At 31.3% G+C, this 26,280-nt stretch overlaps 1 protein-coding gene across 1 annotated transcript; it reads left to right on the top strand.

The window, feature by feature from the left end:
• The first annotated feature begins 1,843 nt into the window (after window positions 1-1,843).
• On the top strand, window positions 1,844-24,750 carry cplx4a (complexin 4a). Its single transcript, XM_030149917.1, has 3 exons — window positions 1,844-2,186; window positions 5,731-5,818; window positions 23,781-24,750. Exons 1-3 carry the CDS (start codon window positions 2,023-2,025, stop codon window positions 24,006-24,008), a joined length of 480 nt encoding a protein of 159 aa, XP_030005777.1. The 5' UTR covers window positions 1,844-2,022; the 3' UTR covers window positions 24,009-24,750.
• The last annotated feature ends 1,530 nt before the right edge of the window (window positions 24,751-26,280 follow it).

Here is a 26,280-nt window from a genome sequence, read left to right as displayed (position 1 = left end):
CCAGGACTTGAGATTCTTCCTACAAACACTGTTGTCACTTTGATATGGATGTATAAAACATTATGAAAGCTGAATTTGTAATGCATTATGCCTACAGGGTGGGGAAGCAAAATTTACAATGAACATTTAGTTGTTTTTGCTCAGCAGGCACTACGTCAGTTGTTTTGAAACCAAACATATATTGATGTCATAATCATACCTAACACTATTATCCATACCTTTTCAGAAACTTTTGCCCATATGAGTAATCAGGAAAGCAAACGTCTAAGAGTGTGTGATTTGCTGAATGCACTCGTCACACCAAAGGAGATTTCAAAAATAGTTGGAGTGTCCATAAACACTGTTTATAATGGAAAGAAGAGAATGACTATGAGCAAAACTATTACCAGAAGGTCTGGAAGTGGAGGGAGCAACAAAAAAACGTACCGAAGCTTTTATTAAAGCTCTCAAATCCAAAATCCTAAAGGATCCAACCAAATCCATGAGAAAAATGGCAATTGAACTTGAGGTAGACAACAAGACCGTTAGAAATGCAGTAAAATATGATTTGAAGTTAAAATCTTACACAAGAACACCAAAACACTTGTTGACAACAGCAACAAATCCAACTTTAGCAATTTTTGGGAATCATGTTTATGGCCGCCTTCTAGCCCAGATCTAAACCCTCTGGATTCTGCTATTTGGGGCGTTTTAGAACATGCTACCAATAGAACATCACACAGCAATGTGGACTTTCTCAAAGATACTATTAAAGAAGAATGGGAGAAGTTGTCACCCGAATATTTGAGGAACACTTGCGCAAGTTTCAGGAAGTGTGTGAAGGCAGATATTGAGAAAGAAGGAGGACACATAGAATAAAAACATTTTCTATTATGTACATTTTCTTGTGGCAAATAAATTCTCATGACTTTCAATAAACTAATTGGTCATACACTGTCTTTCAATCCCTGCCTCAGAATATTGTAAATTTTGCTTCCCCACCCTGTACACTTATAATACTTTATTAACCTCGGTATAAGTTGCTGTACATGATCATAAACTGCTGTAATGACTTTTATAATGCATTATAATGTCTTATGAATGTGCTAGACCTTCAAGTGAAGCGTCACTGACTATTTTTGTCATTTCATTGATATTTTCCTGTATCTTAAAAATACAGGAACAATCTATAAAATAAACAGTAAAAATTCTGTTAAATTACAGATTTTTCTTTTTTTTTTTTTTTTACAGTGTATAGGGAACATGTGTCCTCGCTGTGCATTTGACAATAAACACTTTGGAATCATTGTATCTTTGAACCTTTGAATACTGTCGTCCTTCACTGGGCTTTATGGAGCACATAATGAAACCAGAGATGCCTTATCCTCCTGTCAATCACTCCCCCTCTGAACAATAGCACGGCACGAAGGATAGCTCCAGAGGGGATAAACAGGACTGTAATCCCGCTCCTCTCTCTCTCTCTCTCTCTCTCTCTCTCTCTCTCTCCCTCTCTCTCAGCGGTATAAGCTGCACATGGGCTGCCTGTACTTTACTAATATGATTAAGCACTTGTGGGCGGACACAGCATATGTGCAAATCACAAACTGAGGAAACCCCTTTCTCCAAAATCAGAGTTTTCACGAAAAAGCCTTCGACCAAAAGAGTGTCCAAAGAAACCCACGACATGTTTTAAAGTTGAAAACCATCCTCAAAGGTCTGCATGATTTAAAAATAGATAGAAAACAGGCCATCTGCCTCTTAGTATAGTGGAGTAGGGAGGATTAAATCCAGATTATGGCCGGGGCAAAACGTTGTGTGTGTGTGTTTTTGTGTGCGTGTATATATGTGTGTGTGTGTGTGTGTGTGTGTGTTTGTGTGTGTTGGCTGTCGTCAGTGTGTCCTTGGGTCCATAGACAAGCAGCAGGTTAACTAGAGAGACTGGGTTTGACAGCTATATAGAAAGACAAACCGGAGTGCATTTTAAAGAGGAGCACCAAATACTGTTGTTTTTCTGTTTCTTCCACACACTTTTTCGAACTAAAGATGGCTTTCTTGCTGAAGAGCATGATTGGGAACCCCCTATCAGGAATGGGTCTCGGTGGCGGAGGCGACAAAGAGGAGGAGGCCACCCCTTCAGATCCAGCCAAAGCAGCAGGAATGACACGAGAAGAGTATGAAGAGTACCAGAAACAGTTGGTGGAGGAGAAGTAAGTACCAACAAGTGGATGGGACTCCATTTTGATGACGGAGTGTTCAGTCTGACCTTGACAAGCTCGTATTGTTTCCACCACATTTCTTTCATTGTGTCTTTACTTCTAATTTGCAACACCTTTTTATTTATTTATTCATTTATTTATTATTTATTTTATTGATTTATTCCGAATATGGAAATGGTACAAACCTCCTGATTGCTACTAATTTTTTGCACAACATAATATAGAAATGAAAATTCAAGGACGCAAAAAATAATTATTTACACACAAAAGAAGAAAAAGAGTCATATTAATTAACTGTTTTAAATTAAAAGTTTTGCGTGAAAAGATGCATGTGTCGCTGAAGGTCGTTACAAGACTTTCCACCATCATGAATTTTCTGTATAATACCCTATTGAGCCTAAAGGTCACGTGAGAATGAACAGATTTACAGTCTGATCAATAATCCCCAGTTTAACAGTCATATCGTCCTGCGTGAGAAATATTAATAGGTAACTTCATATTCATGAATGTATGAGAAAATTGAGTTTTGTTCACAGTTTAAAACACAGGTGGCAAACATGCGGCCCGGGGGCCCAAATCCGGCTCGCCAAAGGGTCCAATCCGGCCCTTGGGATGAATTTATGAAATGCAAAAATTACACAGAAGATATTAACAATCAATGATGTCAAAATCCTTTTAATTCAGGTTCCACATACAGACAAATATACTCTCAAGTGGGTCAATCCAGTAAAATACTATCGTAGTAACCTGTGCATAATGACAACTGCAAATTTTCTCGTTGTTTTAGTGTTAAAAAAAAAGTCAAATGACATGAAAATTTTTACATCCACAAAGTTTCCTTTTTAAAAAAATGTGAATAACCTGAATAAATATGAACAATCTGAAATGTCTTAAGAGAAGTAAGCGCAATTTTGCCAATATTCTACCTGTGAGTAAATATTTTGTGTTTTTGTAATTGTTAAGTAAGTTGTTGCGAATGATAAACTGAGGCAGAATATTATTAAAATTGCACCTGTTTTTCTCAAGACATTTCAAGTTGTTCATGTTATTCAGATTTTTAAGGAAGCTTTATAGATGTAAACATTGACATAATTTAATTTGACTTTTGTCACTGTTATTATTTTAGTGGTCTGGCCCAGTTGAGATCTTATCTTAACTAAACTGAGTTGTACACCCCTGGCTTAAAAGCTTTCAGTGTAAAAGGCACCAAACCGCTACATTGCATTTAACATGAAAAAAATAGCACAGAAAGGTATAAAGCTGCACTATCCTGTCGTCCTTGTTTCTGTTTGCAGACTTTTGTGCAGCACTGAGCCGATTCATTCATTCTGAATTACATAACCAGATTTGTCCAGCCTCTTTACTCCCATGTTTGGAAAATTAAATCATTTGTTTTAAAGTCACAACATTCTCCATAAATCTCCATAAATCTAGACTTGAGTGATCCGTTCACATCTACGACCATCTTGACGTCCTCAAACCTCCACTGAAGAGTCCTGCTGTTGAAAACTATACATGCGTCTGTGTGGTTTTTATGGTTTGAAAAAGCATCAGAGGTGTTTAGTGTTGACTAAACTTTGCAGACGGTGTCGTTTCAACTTGTGGCATCTTGGCTTGATGTCAAACCGACTCAGTCTGGTCTAATAATCCTCGTGTTTAATTAGCTAAGGGAAAGTCTGCACATGTACCCTGGAAAATACAGGAGGAGCAGCAGCGTCCTGCACAACAACAGTTACAGAAAATGATACAGAAGACCATTAAATAACAAACAGGATAATAAAAAAATGGACTGAAATGTTGATGCACTGATCTTCAGAGACAACAAAGGAGTCAAACTCACACTATATCAGGGGTGTCAAAGTCATTTTCTTCCAAGGGCCACATTCAACCCAATTTAATCTGAAGTGGGCCGGACCAGTAAAATAATAGCATGATAGCCAATAAATAATGACGACTCCAAATTGTTTGTGTAAAAAAAAAAAAAAGAAAAAAAAAAGACATTTCAATTATGCCAGTATTTATGTTTACAAACTATCCAAACAAAAAGGATGTGGCTAACCTGAAAAAAAAAGACATTTTTTAAGAAATATAAGTACAATTTTATCAATATTTTGCCTCGACTTATCATTTATATATATATACATCACAGATCAGATCTACAAAGACACAAAACATTTATTAACAGGCAGAATTTTGTTAAAATTGCACTTAATTTTCTTTAGACATTTCAGGTTGTTCATATTTGTTCAGGTTATTCACATTTTTTGTTAAAGGATAGTTTGTAAATGTAAACATTTTCATAATTTAATGTTTTTTTTACACTAAACCAAAGACAAAAAAATTGGTGTTGTCATTATTTTTTCTAGGTTATTATGGTATTATTTTTCAGTTCAATGCCCTAACTTGCACTTTGCAAATTCATCCCGCGGGCCGGATTGGAACCTTTGGCGGGCCGGTTTTGGCCCCCGGGCCACATGTTTGACACCTGTGCACTAGAGTAAATAAAAGAGAACATGTTGGAACCACCGGGGAACTGGGTTCAATACAACCAATGAGGTTTTGACTATTGTCAATAAATAAGTAAGTCAGTTTTATTTATTGAGCACTTTCACAGACAGGGAGTCACAAAGTGCTTTACAGTGCAAGACAATTAAAATACAATTTAAAATGCACTTAAAATACAGGTGAAATACAGTTAAAATGCAATAAATACATTAAGTGCAATCGGTTTGTAGGAGCTCTGAGTCAATAAAAGCCCACAATCATATAGAAATAACTGTCTATCTATCTATCTATCTATCTATCTATCTATCTATCTATCTAGCTATCTATCTAGCTAGCTAGCTAGCTAGCTAGCTAGCTGACAAAATCATTGTACAGACAATCCAACTTTTAAGCTCCTGGGGAGAAATAAAGGAAAAAAAACAAGAAAGAAAAGAAAAGAAATGACATATTAGACGGAAAAGAGAATAGGAACAAAATAGTTAGTGTAGTTTTTATTTGGAGCATATAGAATCAGATAACACAGAACCATACAACATAGTCAAACAAACATTTTCAGTGCTTGAAAAAAAGTGGGAGGAAGTATAACTTATAGACTCCACCCCCTTTTTACAAACTGATAATTCAATTAATTCCACTTCCTTTGCTTTAACACACTTTTTTTTCTATATAAACATCCATACGAACCATTCACAGACATTTTTTTTGTCACTTCACACACAATCAGATTCACATAATCAACCTTTTTTAATACAAACTATAATATTTATATGCACTTTACAATCATTAATATATATGATAATATCTCCTCATCAAGAGGAAAAATACTAATTACATTCAAATAAAATACTGAATGAATGAATAGGATTACCAAAAATAAAAAGTACATTTGTTTATTAAGCATGTGTCAGAGGAATGATGCCAGACTGCTGTACACATTATAGTCACTCACACAATATATGGAATATGTCTGATAATTAAATGTGTGCAGTTTTTTCTGGTTAATTAATAATGTTGGTTGTGTCTTCTACAGGATGGAGCGAGATGCAGATTTCTTACATAAGAAGGCCGAGAGGGCAACACTCAGGGTGTGCCTCCGAGAAAAATACAGACTTCCAAAGGTACAAACAAGTCCAACATGGCAATGGCCGTTCATTCAGTTATGCATAGAACCAAAAAGTGCAGCTCTAATGAGTAGGGGTGTGGCTTAACAAGAATCTGGTGATACCATACAAATCACAATACTAGGACAATATCACTATATATCATGATACTATTAAAAAGGCAATTTTTGGTTTGTTTCTTATTTTTTTAAACATTATTTCCTGGAAGAATTGAATTACTAGGAGTGAGTATTTAAAATGTTATTATGTTAAGTTATTTGATGATGAGAATGGGGGTGGGATTAAATAAGTCTTTCTTCTTCACACTCCTGTTTGAGTGTAGATGAATGATTTTGGAATTTTGAATTTGCATATGTTCTGTAAACTATGGTGGCCCAGAGGTGCAACAGCCCAAAAAAATATCCACTATAAGAAAAAAAAGAGAACAGACCAAAAAAAAAAAAAAAAAGATCCACTATAAGAAAAAAAAGAGAACAGACCAAAAAAATTATCCACTATAAGAAAAAAGAAGAGAACATATCAAAAAAATTATCCACTATAAGAAAAAAAAAAAGAGAACAGACACAAAAAATTATCCACTATAAGAAAAAAAAGAGAACACACCAAAAAAAATTATCCACTATAAGGAAAAAAAGAGAACATACCAAAAAAATTATCCACTATAAGAAAAAAAAGAGAACATACCAAAAAAATTATCCACTATAAGAAAAAAACAGAGAACAGACACAAAAAATTATCCACTATAAGAAAAAAAAGAGAACATACCAAAAAAATTATCCACTATAAGAAAAAAACAGAGAACAGACACAAAAAATTATCCACTATAAGAAAAAAAAGAGAACATACCCAAAAAATTATCCACTATAAGAAAAAAAAGAGAACATACCAAAGAAATTATCCACTATAAGAAAAAAACAGAGAACAGACACAAAAAATTATCCACTATAAGAAAAAAAAGAGAACATACCAAAAAAATTATCCACTATAAGAAAAAAACAGAGAACAGACACAAAAAATTATCCACTATAAGAAAAAAAAGAGAACATACCCAAAAAATTATCCACTATAAGAAAAAAAAGAGAACATACCAAAAAAATTATCCACTATAAGAAAAAAACAGAGAACAGACACAAAAAATTATCCACTATAAGAAAAAAAAGAGAACATACCAAAAAAATTATCCACTATAAGAAAAAAACAGAGAACAGACACAAAAAATTATCCACTATAAGAAAAAAAAAGAGAACATACCAAAAAAATTATCCACTATAAGAAAAAAAAACAGAGAACAGACACAAAAAATTATCCACTATAAGAAAAAAAAGAGAACATACCCAAAAAATTATCCACTATAAGAAAAAAAAGAGAACATACCCAAAAAATTATCCACTATAAGAAAAAAAAGAGAACATACCAAAAAAATTATCCACTATAAGGAAAAAGAGAGAACAGACCAAAACAATTATCCACTATAAGAAAAAAGAGAGAACAGACCAAAACAATTATCCACTGTAAGAAAACAAAGACAACAGCCCAAAAAATTATCCACTATATATTCTTAAAATAACTTTATTTTTAGCGCACTGACCTCCACTTCCAGTAGGTTACTTTGTTAGCATTAGCCACATTAGCTCAAGGCCTTAAAAATTTTCAGCCTATGCTTTTATTTTGTGTCGTGGCCTTAATTTTAAAGCAAGAGAGCTTTTGAGTAGACAGCGCCCCTGTAATTGAAAAGGTGGATGATGTGTTTTTTTTCTTATAGTGGATAATATTTTGCGCTGTTCTCTGTTTTTTTTCCTTATAGTGGATCATTTTTTTGGGCTGTTCTCTGTTTTTTTTCTTATAGTGGATAATATTTTGCGCTGTTCTCTGTTTTTTTTCCTTATAGTGGATCATTTTTTTGGGCTGTTCTCTGTTTTTTTTCTTATAGTGGATAATATTTTGCGCTGTTCTCTGTTTTTTTTCCTTATAGTGGATCATTTTTTTGGGCTGTTCTCTGTTTTTTTTCTTATAGTGGATCATTTTTTGGGCTGTTCTCTGTTTTTTTTCCTTATAGTGGATCATTTTTTTGGGCTAGTGGATAATTTTTTGGGCTGTTTTCTTTTTTTTTCTTATAGTGGATAATTTTTTGGGCTGTTCTCTGTTTTTTTTCCTTATAGTGGATCATTTTTTTGGGCTAGTGGATAATTTTTTGGGCTGTTTTCTTTTTTTTTCTTATAGTGGATAATTTTTTGGGCTGTTCTCTTTTTTTTCATATAGTGGATAATTTTTTGGGCTGTTTTCTTTTTTTTTCTTGTATGGATAATTTTTTGGGGCTGTTGCACCTTTGGGCCACCGCAGTAAATGCTCAAAATAAACAAAAAATGGAAAAAAAGAAAAAAAAAAAAAAAAAGAAAATGACTGAATTACACCAGAAATATGTACAAATACTAAACACATTTTTATTTGATCACAACAGGATCTAATGCTCTGTCACAAAATATTTCTAATTCTCCCAGTTTCCTAGTCTCCTACTACAATCTTCCTCTCAGACAGTAAAAAGCGCTTTTAGGATGCTTCAAATAACCATTATTTAATAAAACAGTGTTAAATAATAATAAATAAGATATAAACAATAAAGAAAACCAAAAAATGAACCTCTACCATATCTGCATTTGAATAAATACCTAAAAATATCGATTCAGTACTTTTTAATATCGATATAGTATTGTGAAATTAAATATCATGATATTTTCTAACACCCCCACTCATGAGGGGACACTGGTGTTCATTTTAAATCAGGGGTGTCAAACTCATTTTAGTTCAGGGGCCACATTCAGCTAAATTTGATCTGAAGTGGGCCGAACCAGTAAAATAATAACATAATAATATATAATTTATTTGTCAACTCCAAACTTTTCTCTATGTTTTGGAGCGAAAAAAGTAAATTTACATTGCGAAAAGGTTTACATCTACAAACTATCCTTTCAAACGATGTGGAAAAACATGAACAAACTGAAAAAATAGATGTAATTTTAACAATATTCTGCTTCAGTTTATCATTTACACATGTACATTATAACTTACAGATCACAGAGGATCTACAAATACACAAAACATTTAATAACAGACAGAATATTGTTAAAATTGCACTTACTTCTTTTAAGACATTTCAAGTTGTTCATATTTGTTCAGGTTATTCACTGTTTTTTGCGAAATTATACTTTGTTTTAGTGTAAATACATGAAAATATTTACATTTACAAAGAGAAAAATTTGCAATTGTCATTATTTATGTGTTATTATGATCGTATTTTACTGGTCCTGCCCACTTGAGATTGAATTGGTCTGAATGTGGAACCTGAAATAAAAGGATTGTTAATATTTTAGTGTAATTTTTGCATTTCACAAATTCATCCCAAGGGCCAAACTGGACCCTATGGTGGGCCGGATTTGGCCCCCGGGCCGCATGTTTTAATCCTTTCATGCATAGTGGACAGCTTTCTACAGCTGTTCTCTTGTATATTCATGGATTTTGTTGTTTTACTTGCATATCAACCAACACAGTGGACGCTTATGCATCATCCCATACACTGCAATTCATACTATTACTGTAACTTTACATTATGTTCTTGATAAACCTGATCTGCACTAACATATTTGAGTGTAAATCAATTAGACTGTAATGAACAGTTTCTTTTAAAACAAAAAGTTGTTGTTGTTTTTTTTTTTTTTGCATATTATCTGACTGAGTAATAGCTAGTATTATAGTATGTTAACCCTTTCATGGATAGGGGTCACTACAGTGGACAGCTATTTTACAACTGTTCTGTTGATTTTGTTGTTTTACTTGCATATCAACCAACACAGTGGATACTTATGCATCATCCCATATGCTCCAATTCACACCATTACTGTAACGTTACTGTTCTTGATAAACCTGATCTGCAGTAACATGTTTGAATGTAAATCAATTGCTTGTTATTATTATTAAACAGTGTTTTGTTTTGTTTTTGTTTTTTTTACTAAACTTTTTTTTTTTTTTTTGCATATTATCTCCATGAAGTGAGTAATGAGTAGTATTAGAGTGTGTTAAATTGTGTTTTTTTTTCATGCCTACAGAGGAATAAAAACACTCAAGAAAATAAATCTTGATTAAGGTTCTCATAATTCATGCATGAAAGGGTTAAGATTAGCAGCATTAAAAAAATTCTTTCATAGTTTTCACACAGTATGACAGTAAATACATGTTTCTTTGCTTCAAAAATTAAGCAAACAGTTTTTTTTTTTTTTTGCATATTATCTCCATGAAGTGAGTAATGAGTAGTATTAGAGTGTGTTAAAATGTGAGAAAACAGATTAGAAGCAGTAATTTATTTTTTTATTTTTTATTATTTCATAGTTTTCAAGTGATGTATCGGTAAATACATGTTTTGTTTGTTTTTTGCTTCAAAAATCTAATGCATGGTATCAAACTGCATGGACATTTTTGGAACTCCAAGAAAAATAGATTTATAACAAAATTTTCAATCGCATTGTGTTTTTTTTTCATGCCTACAGAGGAATAAAAACACTCAAGAAAATAAATCTTGATTAAGGTTCTCATAATTCATGCATGAAAGGGTTAAAATGTGAGAAAACATCAGATTAGCAGCATTAAAAAAATTCTTTCATAGTTTTCACACAGTATGACAGTAAATACATGTTTCTTTGCTTCAAAAATTAAGCGAATGGTGTCCAGCTGAGTAGATATTTTTGTAACTCCATAAAAAATAGGTTCATAAAAATATTTCAATCCCTTTTTTTTAATGCCTAAAGAAAAAAAAACACTCAGGAAAAAAAAAATCTTGATTAAGGTTCTCATAATTCATGCATGAAAGGGTTAAGATTAGCAGCATTAAAAAAATCATTTCAGTTTTCACACAGTATGACAATAAATACATGTTTCTTTGCTTCAAAAATTAAGCAAACAGTTTTGTTTTTTTTTTTGCATATTATCTCCAGGAAGTGAGTAATGAGTAGTATTAGAGTGTGTTAAAATGTGAGAAAACAGATTAGAAGCAGTAATTTATTTTTTTATTTTTTATTATTTCATAGTTTTCAAGTGATGTATCGGTAAATACATGTTTTTTTTTTTTTTTGCTTCAAAAATCTAATGCATGGTATCAAACTGCATGGACATTTTTGGAACTCCAAGAAAAATAGATTTATAACAAATTTTCAATCGCATTGTGTTTTTTTTTTCATGCCTACAGAGGAATAAAAACACTCAAGAAAATAAATCTTGATTAAATCTTATTAAAAAAACACACAGGAAAAAAAAAATCTTGATTAAGGTTCTCGCAATTCATGCATGAAAGGGTTAAAATGTGAGAAAACATCAGATTAGCAGCATTAAAAAAAATTCTTTCATAGTTTTCACAAAGTTTGACAGTAAATATATGTTTCTATGCTTCAAAAATTAAGCGAATGGTGTCCAGCTGAGTAGATATTTTTGTAACTCCATAAAAAATAGGTTCATAAAAATATTTCAATCCCTTTTTTTTAATGCCTAAGAAAAAAAAACACTCAGGAAAAAAAAAAATCTTGATTAAGGTTCTCATAATTCATGCATGAAAGGGTTAAAATGTGAGAAAACATCAGATTAGCAGCATTAAAAAATTTTTTTCATAGTTTTCACATAGTATGACAGTAAATACATGTTTCTTTGCTTCAAAAATTAAGCGAATGGTGTCCAGCTGAGTAGATATTTTTGTAACTCCATAAAAAATAGGTTCATAAAAATATTTCAATCCCTTTTTTTTAATGCCTAAAGAAAAAAAAACACTCAGGAAAAAAAAAAAAAAAAAAAAAAATCTTGATTAACCCTTTCATGCATGAATTGTGAGAACCTTAATCAAGATTTTTTTCCTAAGTGTTTTTATTCCTTTTAGGCATTAAAAAAAACAATGTGATTGATTTTATTTATTTTTTTTATGAACCTATTTTTCATGGAGTTACAAAAATGTCCACTCGCTTAATTTTTGAAGCAAAGAAACATGTATTTACTGTCATACTTTGTGAAAACTATGAAAGAATTTTTTTTAATCCTGCTAATCTGATGTTTTCTCACATTTTAACCCTTTCATGCATGAATTATGAGAACCTTAATCAAGATTTTTTTTTCCTGAGTTTTTTTTTTTTCTTTAGGCATTAAAAAAAGTGATTGAAATATTTTTATGAACCTATTTTTTATGGAGTTACAAAAATATCTACTCAGCTGGACACCATTCGCTTAATTTTTGAAGCAAAGAAACATGTATTTACTAACATACTGTGTGAAAACTAGGAAATAAATGTTTTTTTTTTTTAAATGTTGCTAATCTGATGTTTTCTCTCATTTTAACATACTATAATAGTAGTTATTACTCACTCAAATAATGTGTAAAAAACAACAAAACACCACAACGTAACAAAAAAAACAAACAGCTAATTACAGTCTAATAACAATTAGCAGTTGATTTACACTCAAATATGTTGCTGCAGATCAGGTTTTATCAAGAACAGGAATGTTACAGTAATGGTATGAATTGCAGTGTATTATGGGATGGTGCATAAGTATCCACTGTTTTGGTTGATATGCAAGTAAAACAACAACATCCATAAATATACAAGAAACCAGCTGTAGAATAACTGTCCACTGTAGTGACCACTGCACATGAAAGGGTTAAGGTTCTCATAATTCATGCATGAAAGGGTTAAAATGTGAGAAAACATCAGATTAGCAGCATTAAAAAAAATTCTTTCATAGTTTTCACATAGTATGACAGTAAATATATGTTTCTTTGCTTCAAAAATTAAGCGAATGGTGTCCAGCTGAGTAGATATTTTTGTAACTCCATAAAAAATAGGTTCATACAAATATTTCAATCACTTTTTTTTAATGCCTAAAGAAAAAAAAAACACTCAGGAAAAAAAAAAATCTTGATTAAGGTTCTCATAATTCATGCATGAAAGGGTTAAGATTAGCAGCATTAAAAAAATCATTTCAGTTTTCACACAGTATGACAATAAATACATGTTTCTTTGCTTCAAAAATTAAGCAAACAGTTTTGTTTTTTTTTTGCATATTATCTCCATGAAGTGAGTAATGAGTAGTATTAGAGTGTGTTAAAATGTGAGAAAACAGATTAGAAGCAGTAATTTATTTTTTTATTTTTTATTATTTCATAGTTTTCAAGTGATGTATCGGTAAATACATGTTTTGTTTGTTTTTTGCTTCAAAAATCTAATGCATGGTATCAAACTGCATGGACATTTTTGGAACTCCAAGAAAAATAGATTTATAACAAAATTTTCAATCGCATTGTGTTTTTTTTTCATGCCTACAGAGGAATAAAAACACTCAAGAAAATAAATCTTGATTAAGGTTCTCATAATTCATGCATGAAAGGGTTAAAATGTGAGAAAACATCAGATTAGCAGCATTAAAAAAATTCTTTCATAGTTTTCACACAGTATGACAGTAAATACATGTTTCTTTGCTTCAAAAATTAAGCGAAGGGTGTCCAGCTGAGTAGATATTTTTGTAACTCCATAAAAAATAGGTTCATAAAAATATTTCAATCCCTTTTTTTTAATGCCTAAAGAAAAAAAAACACTCAGGAAAAAAAAAAAATCTTGATTAAGGTTCTCATAATTCATGCATGAAAGGGTTAAAATGTGAGAAAACATCAGATTAGCAGCATTAAAAATTTTTTTTCATAGTTTTCACATAGTATGACAGTAAATACATGTTTCTTTGCTTCAAAAATTAAGCGAATGGTGTCCAGCTGAGTAGATATTTTTGTAACTCCATAAAAAATAGCTTCATAAAAATATTTCAATCCCTTTTTTTTAATGCCTAAAGAAAAAAAAAACACTCAGGAAAAAAAAAAAAAAAAAAAAAAAAATCTTGATTAACCCTTTCATGCATGAATTGTGAGAACCTTAATCAAGATTTTTTTCCTAAGTGTTTTTATTCCTTTTAGGCATTAAAAAAAACAATGTGATTGATTTTATTTATTTTTTTTATGAACCTATTTTTCATGGAGTTACAAAAATGTCCACTCGCTTAATTTTTGAAGCAAAGAAACATGTATTTACTGTCATACTTTGTGAAAACTATGAAAGAATTTTTTTTTAATCCTGCTAATCTGATGTTTTCTCACATTTTAACCCTTTCATGCATGAATTATGAGAACCTTAATCAAGATTTTTTTTTCCTGAGTGTTTTTTTTTTCTTTAGGCGTTAAAAAAAGTGATTGAAATATTTTTATGAACCTATTTTTTATGGAGTTACAAAAATATCTACTCAGCTGGACACCATTCGCTTAATTTTTGAAGCAAAGAAACATGTATTTACTAACATAGTGTGTGAAAACTAGGAAATAAATTTTTTTTTTTTTTTTAATGTTGCTAATCTGATGTTTTCTCTCATTTTAACATACTATAATAGTAGTTATTACTCACTCAAATAATGTGTAAAAAACAACAAAACACCACAACGTAACAAAAAAAACAAACAGCTAATTACAGTCTAATAACAATTAGCAGTTGATTTACACTCAAATATGTTGCTGCAGATCAGGTTTTATCAAGAACAGGAATGTTACAGTAATGGTATGAATTGCAGTGTATTATGGGATGGTGCATAAGTATCCACTGTTTTGGTTGATATGCAAGTAAAACAACAACATCCATAAATATACAAGAAACCAGCTGTAGAATAACTGTCCACTGTAGTGACCACTGCACATGAAAGGGTTAAGGTTCTCATAATTCATGCATGAAAGGGTTAAAATGTGAGAAAACATCAGATTAGCAGCATTAAAAAAAATTATTTCATAGTTTTCACATAGTATGACAGTAAATATATGTTTCTTTGCTTCAAAAATTAAGCGAATGGTGTCCAGCTGAGTAGATATTTTTGTAACTCCATAAAAAATAGGTTCATAAAAATATTTCAATCCCTTTTTTTTAATGCCTAAGAAAAAAAAACACTCAGGAAAAAAAAAAATCTTGATTAAGGTTCTCATAATTCATGCATGAAAGGGTTAAAATGTGAGAAAACATCAGATTAGCAGCATTAAAAAATTTTTTTCATAGTTTTCACATAGTATGACAGTAAATACATGTTTCTTTGCTTCAAAAATTAAGCGAATGGTGTCCAGCTGAGTAGATATTTTTGTAACTCCATAAAAAATAGGTTCATAAAAATATTTCAATCCCTTTTTTTTAATGCCTAAAGAAAAAAAAACACTCAGGAAAAAAAAAAAAAAAAAAAAAATCTTGATTAACCCTTTCATGCATGAATTGTGAGAACCTTAATCAAGATTTTTTTCCTAAGTGTTTTTATTCCTTTTAGGCATTAAAAAAAAACAATGTGATTGATTTTATTTATTTTTTTATGAACCTATTTTTCATGGAGTTACAAAAATGTCCACTCGCTTAATTTTTGAAGCAAAGAAACATGTATTTACTGTCATACTTTGTGAAAACTATGAAAGAATTTTTTTTAATCCTGCTAATCTGATGTTTTCTCACATTTTAACCCTTTCATGCATGAATTATGAGAACCTTAATCAAGATTTTTTTTTCCTGAGTGTTTTTTTTTCTTTAGGCATTAAAAAAAGTGATTGAAATATTTTTATGAACCTATTTTTTATGGAGTTACAAAAATATCTACTCAGCTGGACACCATTCGCTTAATTTTTGAAGCAAAGAAACATGTATTTACTAACATACTGTGTGAAAACTAGGAAATAAATGTTTTTTTTTTTTTAATGTTGCTAATCTGATGTTTTCTCTCATTTTAACATACTATAATAGTAGTTATTACTCACTCAAATAATGTGTAAAAAACAACAAAACACCACAACGTAACAAAAAAAACAAACAGCTAATTACAGTCTAATAACAATTAGCAGTTGATTTACACTCAAATATGTTGCTGCAGATCAGGTTTTATCAAGAACAGGAATGTTACAGTAATGGTATGAATTGCAGTGTATTATGGGATGGTGCATAAGTATCCACTGTTTTGGTTGATATGCAAGTAAAACAACAACATCCATAAATATACAAGAAACCAGCTGTAGAATAACTGTCCACTGTAGTGACCACTGCACATGAAAGGGTTAAGGTTCTCATAATTCATGCATGAAAGGGTTAAAATGTGAGAAAACATCAGATTAGCAGCATTAAAAAAAATTCTTTCATAGTTTTCACATAGTATGACAGTAAATATATGTTTCTTTGCTTCAAAAATTAAGCGAATGGTGTCCAGCTGAGTAGATATTTTTGTAACTCCATAAAAAATAGGTTCATACAAATATTTCAATCACTTTTTTTTAATGCCTAAAGAAAAAAAAAACTCAGGAAAAAAAAAAAATCTTGATTAAGGTTCTCATAATTCATGGATGAAAGGGTTAAGATTAGCAGCATTAAAAAAAATCATTTCAGTTTTCACACAGTATGACAATAAATACATGTTTCTTTGCTTCAAAAATTAAGCAAACAGTTTTGTTTTTTTTTTGCATATTATCTCCATGAAGTGAGTAATGAGTAGTATTAGAGTGTGTTAAAATGTGAGAAAACAGATTAGAAGCAGTAATTTATTTTTTTATTTTTTATTATTTCATAGTTTTCAAGTGATGTATCGGTAAATACATGTTTTGTTTGTTTTTTGCTTCAAAAATCTAATGCATGGTATCAAACTGCATGGACATTTTTGGAACTCCAAGAAAAATAGATTTATAACAAATTTTCAATCGCATTGTGTTTTTTTTTTCATGCCTACAGAGGAATAAAAACACTCAAGAAAATAAATCTTGATTAAATCTTATTAAAAAAACACACAGGAAAAAAAAAATCTTGATTAAGGTTCTCGCAATTCATGCATGAAAGGGTTAAAATGTGAGAAAACATCAGATTAGCAGCATTAAAAAAATTCTTTCATAGTTTTCACATAGTATGACAGTAAATATATGTTTCTTTGCTTCAAAAATTAAGCGAATGGTGTCCAGCTGAGTAGATATTTTTGTAACTCCATAAAAAATAGGTTCATAAAAATATTTCAGTCACTTTTTTCATGCCTAAAGAAAAATAAAAACACTCAAGAGAAAAAAAAATCTTGATTAAGGTTCTCTCAATTCATGCATGAAAGGGTTAACCCTTTCATGCACGAATTATTAGAACCTTAATCAAATTTCTTTCCTGACTGTTTTTTTCCGCTTTAGGCATGAAAAAAAACAATGTGATTGAAAATTTCCTTCTGAAAAAAAAAAAAAAAAAAACATAATGAAAAATAATAATGAAAAAAAATTCTTATGAGCGTATTTTTCATGAAGTTGCAAAAATGTCCACCCAGCTGAACACCACATGTTTAATTTTTGACGCACAGAAACATGTATTTACTGAAAAATTGTGTGAAAACTATGTTGAGGGCTTGTGATTCTGGGGGTTTATGCTCAGGAGAGATCTACATAATGTTACCAATTCATGTCAGAAAAGATATGTAGTGTCTTAAAACTTTAATAAAGATATGTGTAAAAAAAAAAAAAAAAAAAAAAAAAAAGAAAAGAACAACAAAATCCATGGATATACAAGAGAACAGCTGTAGAATAGCTGTCCACTGGAGTGACCACTATGCATGAAAGGGTTAAAATGTGAGAAAACATCAGATTAGCAGCATTAAAAAAATTATTTCATAGTTTTCACATAATATGACAGTAAATACATGTTTCTTTGCTTCAAAAATTAAGCAAATGGTGTCCAACTGAGTAGATATTTTTGTAACTCCATAAAAAATAGGTTCATACAAATATTTCAATCACTTTTTTTTAATGCCTGAAGAAAAGTAAACACACTCAGGAGAAAAAAAATAAAAAATCTTGATCAAGGTTCTCACAATTCATGCATGAAAGGGTTAAATACAGGCTGACACAAAAAAACTGTAACTTTTTAACAATCCAATAAAACCAAGAGTGATGGAAGAAAAATATTTTATTCATAGTAACTGAAACCTTAAAACATGCCATTTAAGAAACAATGATGGAATTTTCATTTTGTAAAAATTACAGGGTGACCCAAAAAAACGGGAATTTTGAAGTGCGTATTGGCAGACATGAGCAAGTGGCAGCACTACGAGACAGTGACCTTGAGCAAGTAAACACACCCCCATTTTAGTAACCATTGGTGGCTGTGCGACAATTGTTCGGTAACCGTGTGATCTCAAGATTCGGTAACGTTCCCTGGCCCCCTAGATCGCCAGATTTGTCCGTTTGTGATTTTTTGCTTGTGGGGCTATCTCAAGAGTAAAGTGTACAGGACTCGACCAAGAACTGTGGATGAGTTAAAACAGAGAATTCAGGATGAAATTCACAGTATCCCAGCTGAGATGTTGCAGCGGTCAATGAGGAATCTCAACAGCAGATTTCAAGAATGCATTCGTACAGGAGGACGCCATCTACAGGAAGTAATTTTTAAAAAATGAAAATTCCATCATTGTTTCTTAAATGGCATGTTTTAAGGTTTCAATTACTATGAATAAAATATTTTTCTTCCATCACTCTTGGTTTTATTGGATTGTTAAACAGTTCCTGTTTTTTTCTGTCACCCTATATAAATGGAGGCTCCGCTTTATCCTGAGGGAAAAACTGTAGGCTTTAACGACGGCCTTCCTCTGAGCGAAGTCGTCTTTATCTGTCCAACAGCAGCTCTTGGCAGCTGTACAGTCGCCCTGACAACAACAGGAGGTGGAAGCCATGCCAGTAAGATTAGACCAAGAACAGACGCTGGTCCAGTATCCTGGACGCCTTACAGTATGTGTCCCATATTGCACCTTGAGCCTCCCAGAGCCAAATGCCACTGATCAGGTGTCTTAAGACTCATTAGAGACCAAACAGGCAACGTGAACTGACCCTAAAGAAACAGACGACACAGACTGAAAAGCATTTAGGACAAAAAAAAAACAAAAAAACACTGCTGTTATGGAGGGAGCAAAAAAGGTATGTCAAATGTTAAATGTTATTTTATTCTTTTATACATAATGAGCTGTATTGAGGCGTGTGAATCAGCCTATTGCTTTACTTTGTGTTGAATAGTGTGTTTTTTATGGTGTGAGAACAAACTTTAGTGTTTCTATTCCACATGTTTCTATACTTTCTATGCTTTTATTCATCTGAACGTGGCGTTGACCTAGGCCAATGGAGGCTTTTCTACTGATTTGACGCGACAAACACGCTGTTGTTCTGGTTTTTTTTGTCTCATACAATGGATTAGATTCCTTTCACTGTTTGTCTTTTAAATGAAAACCACAAATATAGCGTGAAGACAAAAGCAGCCACACCATACAAGTAAATCTAATTAATTTTCCTTTATGATGTTTACATTGTCAAATACTATACTGTTCTATTCTATACAACAATGAGCGCTCTGACTCTGCTGGAGGGAGGCGCAGTTGGCATGATTTCACCGTCAGAAATCGGCTCGTTCTACTGATCGCAGAACACACAGGTGGAAAATTTGTACCTTTACAAAACAGGAAGTTGATGGTTTAACGGAATTAAGGTCCCGTGCGACAACGCAGGGGATAAATTTAGACTATCGAAGGACTTCAGAGAGGAAAGACTAGGTCTGAGATAATCCCAGCAGATTGACGTTAAAAGTAGTCACAGTGCATGACTATCCTACATATGAAGTGACTAATGTATAACGGCATCAAATGCACAGAGGTGATGATGGAAAACCGGATTTAAAACAAGAAAACACACACATTAGAATATATTTAAGTCAAAATGAAGGAACATGGATTCAATCTGTTCTCATTAATGATATTTTCTGTCTGTTTATTCTTATATCATTTGACTCTAAACCCCCAAAAAGTCATTATATGATATTTTTTATGTATTTCAGTTCAGTTAAATTATTTTCATATTTGCTGAGTGACAGAAGGTGAATACATGTACAGCAACAAAACAAGTGTTTGAAGACAGACAGGTAGTTAGCAGTTTAAAAAAAAGTCTTTAAATCTGACTGTTTACAGCATGTGTTATAACCAGAGACAACATTCATTTATTATTTATTTATATTATTATTATTATTATTATTATTATTATTATTATTATTATTATTATTATTATTATTATTATTATATTGTTATATTTATTATTTTTTGTTTTTATTTATTTATTTTATATATTTATTATTTATGTATAACCCACTGACATGATGTTGTTTGTCATGTTTGGTTCATCGAATTCCGCACAAACAGAACAGAAAACCTACTAGTACTTTGGTGTAGCTTTTCATTTCATGTCACTTCATGTACCAGTTTGTACCTTTTCAGTATCACTTTATGCCAGAAATCTTATTTGTGTGAAATAAAATTCAACATAGATAGATAGATAGATAGATAGATAGATAGATAGATAGATAGATAGATAGATAGATAGATAGATAGATAGATAGATAGATCATTGTCTAATTGACTTAATTAATCTAATCTAATTCATCTAATTGACTTTCTACATTGACTTTTATTTCTATATGATTGTGGGCTTTTGTTGACTCAGAGCTGCTACAAACCGATTGCACTTAATGTATTTATTTCATTTTAACTGTATTTTTAACTGTATTTTAATTGCATTTTAAATTGTATTTTGTATTTTATCTTTTTAACAAGTTTTTGGTTTGGTTTGTTTCTTCATTTGTTTGTTTAACACTTCATCAGCAAAACCGTTAGTTGAATTCATACCAAATTGGGTTTATAGATTGCCAGTGACCCAGAATTGATGTGATTAAATTTTTGGAAAAGTAGGTCAAAGTTCAAATTTTTTATGAATTTTTCAAGTCTTTTTTTTTTTCTCCATTTACTTATAATGGCTGAAATAATAATAATAATAATAATAATAATAATAATAATAATAATAATAAAAAACTTTATTTGTATAGCACCTTTCATACAGAAATTGTAGCCCAAAGTGCTTCACATTGATTGAAAAAATACAATATTAAAATACATTAAGATTTGATTATACATCAAGAAATAAAATGAAATTTGAGAGAAATACAATAAAATAAAAATAAATATAAAAACAGCGCACATTAAAATATTTGATTATGCATAGAATTTTTGAAGTGCAAGAAATAAGATGAAATTTGAAATACAATAAAATAAAAAATAAAAACAGAAATGTGTCTATACTGACATCAGCACACGTATAGACAAACAAAACCAAAATAGAAGAATAAAATACAGAATAAATTTAAAGGCATAGAAACTGTACAAAAAAGAAAAAAGCGCTATACAGAAGAATAAATAAAACCATAATCATGGAACTTTAAGACATAATGACATCAGCTGGATCGATGCCAAAATAAGCAACAATACGTGCGAGGGGCGGGGCTTGTTTGACCTGGAACCACTTCTTACCTCCGCCAGGATCTATTGTGGTCACTTTGCTTTGTTTGTGTGCATGTTTGTTTGTTAGCAAGATAACTCAAAAAGTTATGGACGAATTTTCTTGAAATTTTCAGGAAATGTTGATACTGGCACAAGGAAGAAATGATTAAATTTTGGTTGTGGTTGGGGGGGGGGGGGGGATTAATCTTAAGGAATTAAAATTTTGCTAAATTTTTACAGCCTGAGACTTAGTATTGCAGAGGACTCAAAAAAAACAAAAAAACAGATGAATGGAAATCAAACCTTTGCTTTCTGCTGTTTTTTGACAACTTTCTTTTTTTGTCATTTAAGTTTTTATTGATTTTATCATATTTTGAGTCATTTACAAAAAGAAAAAAAAAAAAAAAAAAAGGAACGACAAAAAGAAAAACAAAACAACCCACAACTTAAAAAGGTAGCTGCAAAAATTTACGACCTGAGACTTATTATTGCAGAGGACTCAAAAAAAAAAACCAAAGAAAAAACAGATGAATGGAAATCAAACCTCTGCTTTCTACTGTTTCTTGACTGTTTTCTTTTCTTGTCATTTAAGTTTTTATTGATTTTTATCATATTTTCAGTCATGTACAAAAAGGAAAAAAACCCCAAAGTAAAATAAAACAAAAAGAGGAAAGACAAAAAACAAAACAACCCACAACTAAAAAAGGCAGATGCAAAATTTTATGGCTTAAGACTTAGTATTGCAGAGGACTTAACCCCCCCCCCCCCCCCCCCAAAAAAAAACAAAACAAAACAGATGAATGGAATTCAAACCTGTGCTTTCTGCTGTTTTTTGACCACTTTCTTTTTTTTTGTCATTTAAGTTTTTATTGATTGTATCATATTTTCAGTCATTTAAAAAAAAGGAAAAAACAAAGTGAAAAAAAAAAATTAGAAAGACAAAAAGAAAAACAGGCAGCCGCAAAATTTTACGGCCTGAGACTCCGTACTGCAGAGGACTAAAAAAACCCAGATGAATGGAAATCAAACCTGTGCTTTCTGACATTTCTTCAATGCTTTCTTTCTTTTTTTTTTTGTCATTTTAGTTTTTATTGGTTTTATCATATTTTCAGTCATTTACAAAAAGGAAAAACAAAGTGGAAAAAAAAAGGAAAGACAAAAAGAAAAACAAAAAAACAAACTTAAAAAGGCCGCCACAAAATTTTACAGCCTAAGACTTCGTATTGCAGAGGACCAAAAAAAAAAAAGAAAAAAGAAAAACAACAAAAACACATGAATGGAAATTAAACCTCTGCTTTCTGCTGTTAGTTGAATGCTTTATTTCTTTTATGTCATTTAAGTTTTTATTGGTTTTATCATTTGCAAGAAGCAAAAAAAAAAGGAGAAAAAAAAGGAATGACAAAAAAACAAAAAACAACCCATGACTGAAAAAGCAAAACAAAAGAAAGCAAGTTTTTACAGCCTGAGACTAAACTAGTATTTACAAAGGACTAAAAAAAAAAAACCAAAACAAAAAACCCAGATGAATGGAAGTCAAACCTGTGCTTTCTGACATTTCTTCAATGCTTTCTTTCTTTTTTTGTCATTTTAGTTTTTATTGGTTTTATCATATTTTCAGTCATTTGCAAAAAGGAAAAAAAAAGGAAAGACAAAAAACAAAACAAAAAACAAAACAACCCATAACTATAAAAGGAAAACAAAAGGAAAGCAATTTTTTATGGCCTGAGACTAAACTAGTATTTACAAAGGACTAAAAAACAAACAAACAAAAAACCCCAGATGAATGGAATTCAAACCTGTGCTTTCTGCTGTTTTGTGACAGCTTTCTTTTTTTTTTTGTCATTTAAGTTTTTGTTGATTGTATCATATTTTCAGTCATTTACAAAAAGGAAAAAACAAAGTGAAAAAAAAAATTAGAAAGACAAAAAGAAAAACAGGCAGCCGCAAAATTTTACGGCCTGAGACTCCGTACTGCAGAGGACTAAAAGAAACCCAGATGAACGGAAGTCAAACCTGTGCTTTCTGACGTTTCTTCAATGCTTTCTTTCTTTTTTTGTCATTTTAGTTTTTATTGGTTTTATCATATTTTCAGTCATTTGCAAAAAGGAAAAAAGGAAAGACAAAAAACAAAACAAAAAGCAAAACAACCCATAACCGAAAAAGGAAAACAAAAGAAAGCAAATTTTTACAGCCTGAGACTAAACTAGTATTTACAAAGGACTAAAAAAACAAAACAAAACAGATGAATGGAAGTCAAACCTGTGCTTTCTGACGTTTCTTCAATGCTTTCTTTCTTTTTTGTCATTTTACTTTTTATTTGTTTTATCATATTTTCAGTCATTTGCAAAAAGGAAAAAAGGAAAGACAAAAAACAAAACAAAAAGCAAAACAACCCATAACTGAAAAAGGAAAACAAAAGAAAGCAAATTTTTACAGCCTGAGACTAAACTAGTATTTACAAAGGACTAAAAAAAAAAACAAAAAAACAGATGAACGGAAGTCAAACCTGTGCTTTCTGACGTTTTCTTGACCGTTTTCTGCTTTTTGTCTCGTCCAGAGCGAGCAGGACGAGAACATGATCGAGATGGCCGGGGACGACGTGGACGTCCCGGAGGAGCTGCTGAAGATGGTGGACGAGGACGCCACGGAGGAGGAGGGCAAGGACTCCATCATGGGCCAGTTTCAGAACTTGCAGAACATGGACATGGACCAGCTGAAGGAGAAGGCCTCGGCCACCGTCACCGAGCTCAAGAGCAAAGCGGAGGAGAAGTGTTCCGTTATGTGAATATGTGTTTCGAACCGTGACGCCACACGAAACCGATGAGAAGAGGGAGAGTTTTCAGCTCTTTGTGGGAATCTATCGACCGAGCTGAGGTTTTCAAACAGTCAGGGACTCGGTTACAATAGAAACCACAGTTATCATCCTTCTGTGCGCTGAACAACTTTATGTATTGACGTCTAAAGCGCAGCATTGTGACAAACGCTGTAAATGTCCCTGGTAGCTTAAATTGAATCATATCCACAACAATAAACACAATCAGATTTGTTCAGGGTGTCCTGAGCTTTGTTATTATTTTGTTTTTGTTTTTGTTTTTTTTTTTCTTTTTCGTGTTCAATCCCACTCACAGCTTCACCTTCACATCCCTTCAGTCACCACAACACACTAAAAAAAAAAAGGTTCTCATATTATACTCACTTTTTTTTCATTATTGTAAAAATGAGACAATTAAGTGTGATTTTTTTTTTTTTTTTTTTTTTTTGGGGGGGGGGGGGGTCGAGACTTGCTTCCAAACCTTACTTATAATTAACAGTCCTTCCCCGTCTGAATGTGTCTATTTCCCTTTTTGGTTTGTTTGTTGGTGATTGTAGACCTTTATCTTTTTTTGTATGTGGTATTTCAATTAATCATGATGGTTATAGGTTCGTCTGGTTAATCAATCATCTGGTTAGTTTTTTTTTTTTTTTCTTTTAATGCTATTATAAGTCTTGACATGTTGACTTATTCCGTAATGTTCACGTTTAATACTCTACAAAAATCTGCAGAGACATTTTGCAAAAGTCATCATTTCAAACTGCTGTATTATTATTATTATTATTATTATCATTATCATTATTATTATTATTCCATAAAATGATGTACATAAAATCACAGTTGATGTATTATGGAAACATGACAGTATTGTTCAAATAAAGCTATATATTAAGTGCATTGTGTCAACTTTTGTTTTTCTTCACACAATTTCTTCACGAGTTATTATATATACAACAAAATATTCAGAGTTTTCCCTCTCTTTAACCCTTTCATGCACAGTGGTCACTACAGTGGACAGCTGTTCTCTTATATATTCATTGATTTTGTTGTTTTAGTTCCATATCAGCAAACACAGTGGACGCTCACACTGCAGAAATCTAAATCTTTCCAAGTATAGTTTTCTTATTTCTATTCCAAATATCTCATCACACTTAAAATAAGACAGAATCACCTAAAGAGGAACTTTTCAGTGAGATATAAGAACTTATTTTTAGACAATAGATCTGGAAAATCTGATTTCAAATAATCTTACCAAGATCATTTTCACTTGTTCCACTGGCACATTGTTTTGCTTGAATTAAACAAAACAAAATAAAAGTTTCTCTTTAGGTGATTATGTCTTATTTTAAGTGTGATGAGATATTTGGACTAGAAATGAGAAAAATACACTTGGTAAGATTTAGATTTTGCAGTGCATGCACCATCCCATACACTGCAAATCATACAGTTACTGTAACTTTACTGTTCTAGATAAACCTGATCTGCACTAACATGTTTGAGTATAAATCAAGTGCTAGTTGTTGTTATTAAACTGTAATTAACAGTTTTTTTTTTTCCAACATTCAACATTTCAACATTCAAGTGAGTAATGACTAGTATTAGAGTATGTTAAAATGCAAGAAAACATCAGATTAGCCGCATTAAAAATGTTTTCATTTCATGGTTTTCACACAATTTATCAGTAAATACATTTCTTTGCTTCAAAAATTTTTCATTATTTTTCTCATATTAAACCAAGAAGCAAATTTGGATTCATTATTTCTAGGTTATTATACTATTATTTTTGAGTTTGATGCCCTTGACTGTTAATATCGTCAGGGTAATTTTTGCATTTTGAACTTTGTAAATTCATCTCGCGGGCCAGATTGGAACCTTTGGACATTTTTTTTTGCTTGAATTAAACAAACAACAACAAAAAAAAGTTTCTCTTTAGGTGATTATGTTTTATTTTAAGTGTGATGAGATATTTGGAATAGAAATGAGAAAAATACACTTGGTAAGATTTAGATTTTTGCAGTGCATGCACCATCCCATACACTGCAAATCATACAGTTACTGTAACTTTACTGTTCTAGATAAAACCTGATCTGCACTAACATGTTTGAGTGTAAATCAAGTGCTAGTTGTTGTTATTAAACTGTAATTAACAGGGTTTTTTTTTTTTTTTTTTTCAACATTCAACATTTCAACATTCAAGTGAGTAATGACTAGTATTAGAGTATGTTAAAATGCAAGAAAACATCAG

Source organism: Sphaeramia orbicularis, chromosome 12 (genome assembly GCF_902148855.1).
Source record: "Sphaeramia orbicularis chromosome 12, fSphaOr1.1, whole genome shotgun sequence".
Lineage (NCBI taxonomy): Eukaryota > Metazoa > Chordata > Actinopteri > Kurtiformes > Apogonidae > Sphaeramia > Sphaeramia orbicularis.
The sequence above is the reverse complement of the archived record's forward strand: the minus strand, read 5'-3'. Positions and strand labels throughout refer to the sequence as shown.

Bases quoted from the DNA above. Each gene is read 5' to 3' on its own strand.
- cplx4a (XM_030149917.1), top strand. From the start codon at position 2,023: ATGGCTTTCTTGCTGAAGAGCATGATTGGGAACCCCCTATCAGGAATG. The intron at 2,187-5,730 runs GTAAGTACCAAC...TGTCTTCTACAG, and splicing joins AAACAGTTGGTGGAGGAGAA to GATGGAGCGAGATGCAGATT. The intron at 5,819-23,780 runs GTACAAACAAGT...TGTCTCGTCCAG, and splicing joins AAAAATACAGACTTCCAAAG to AGCGAGCAGGACGAGAACAT.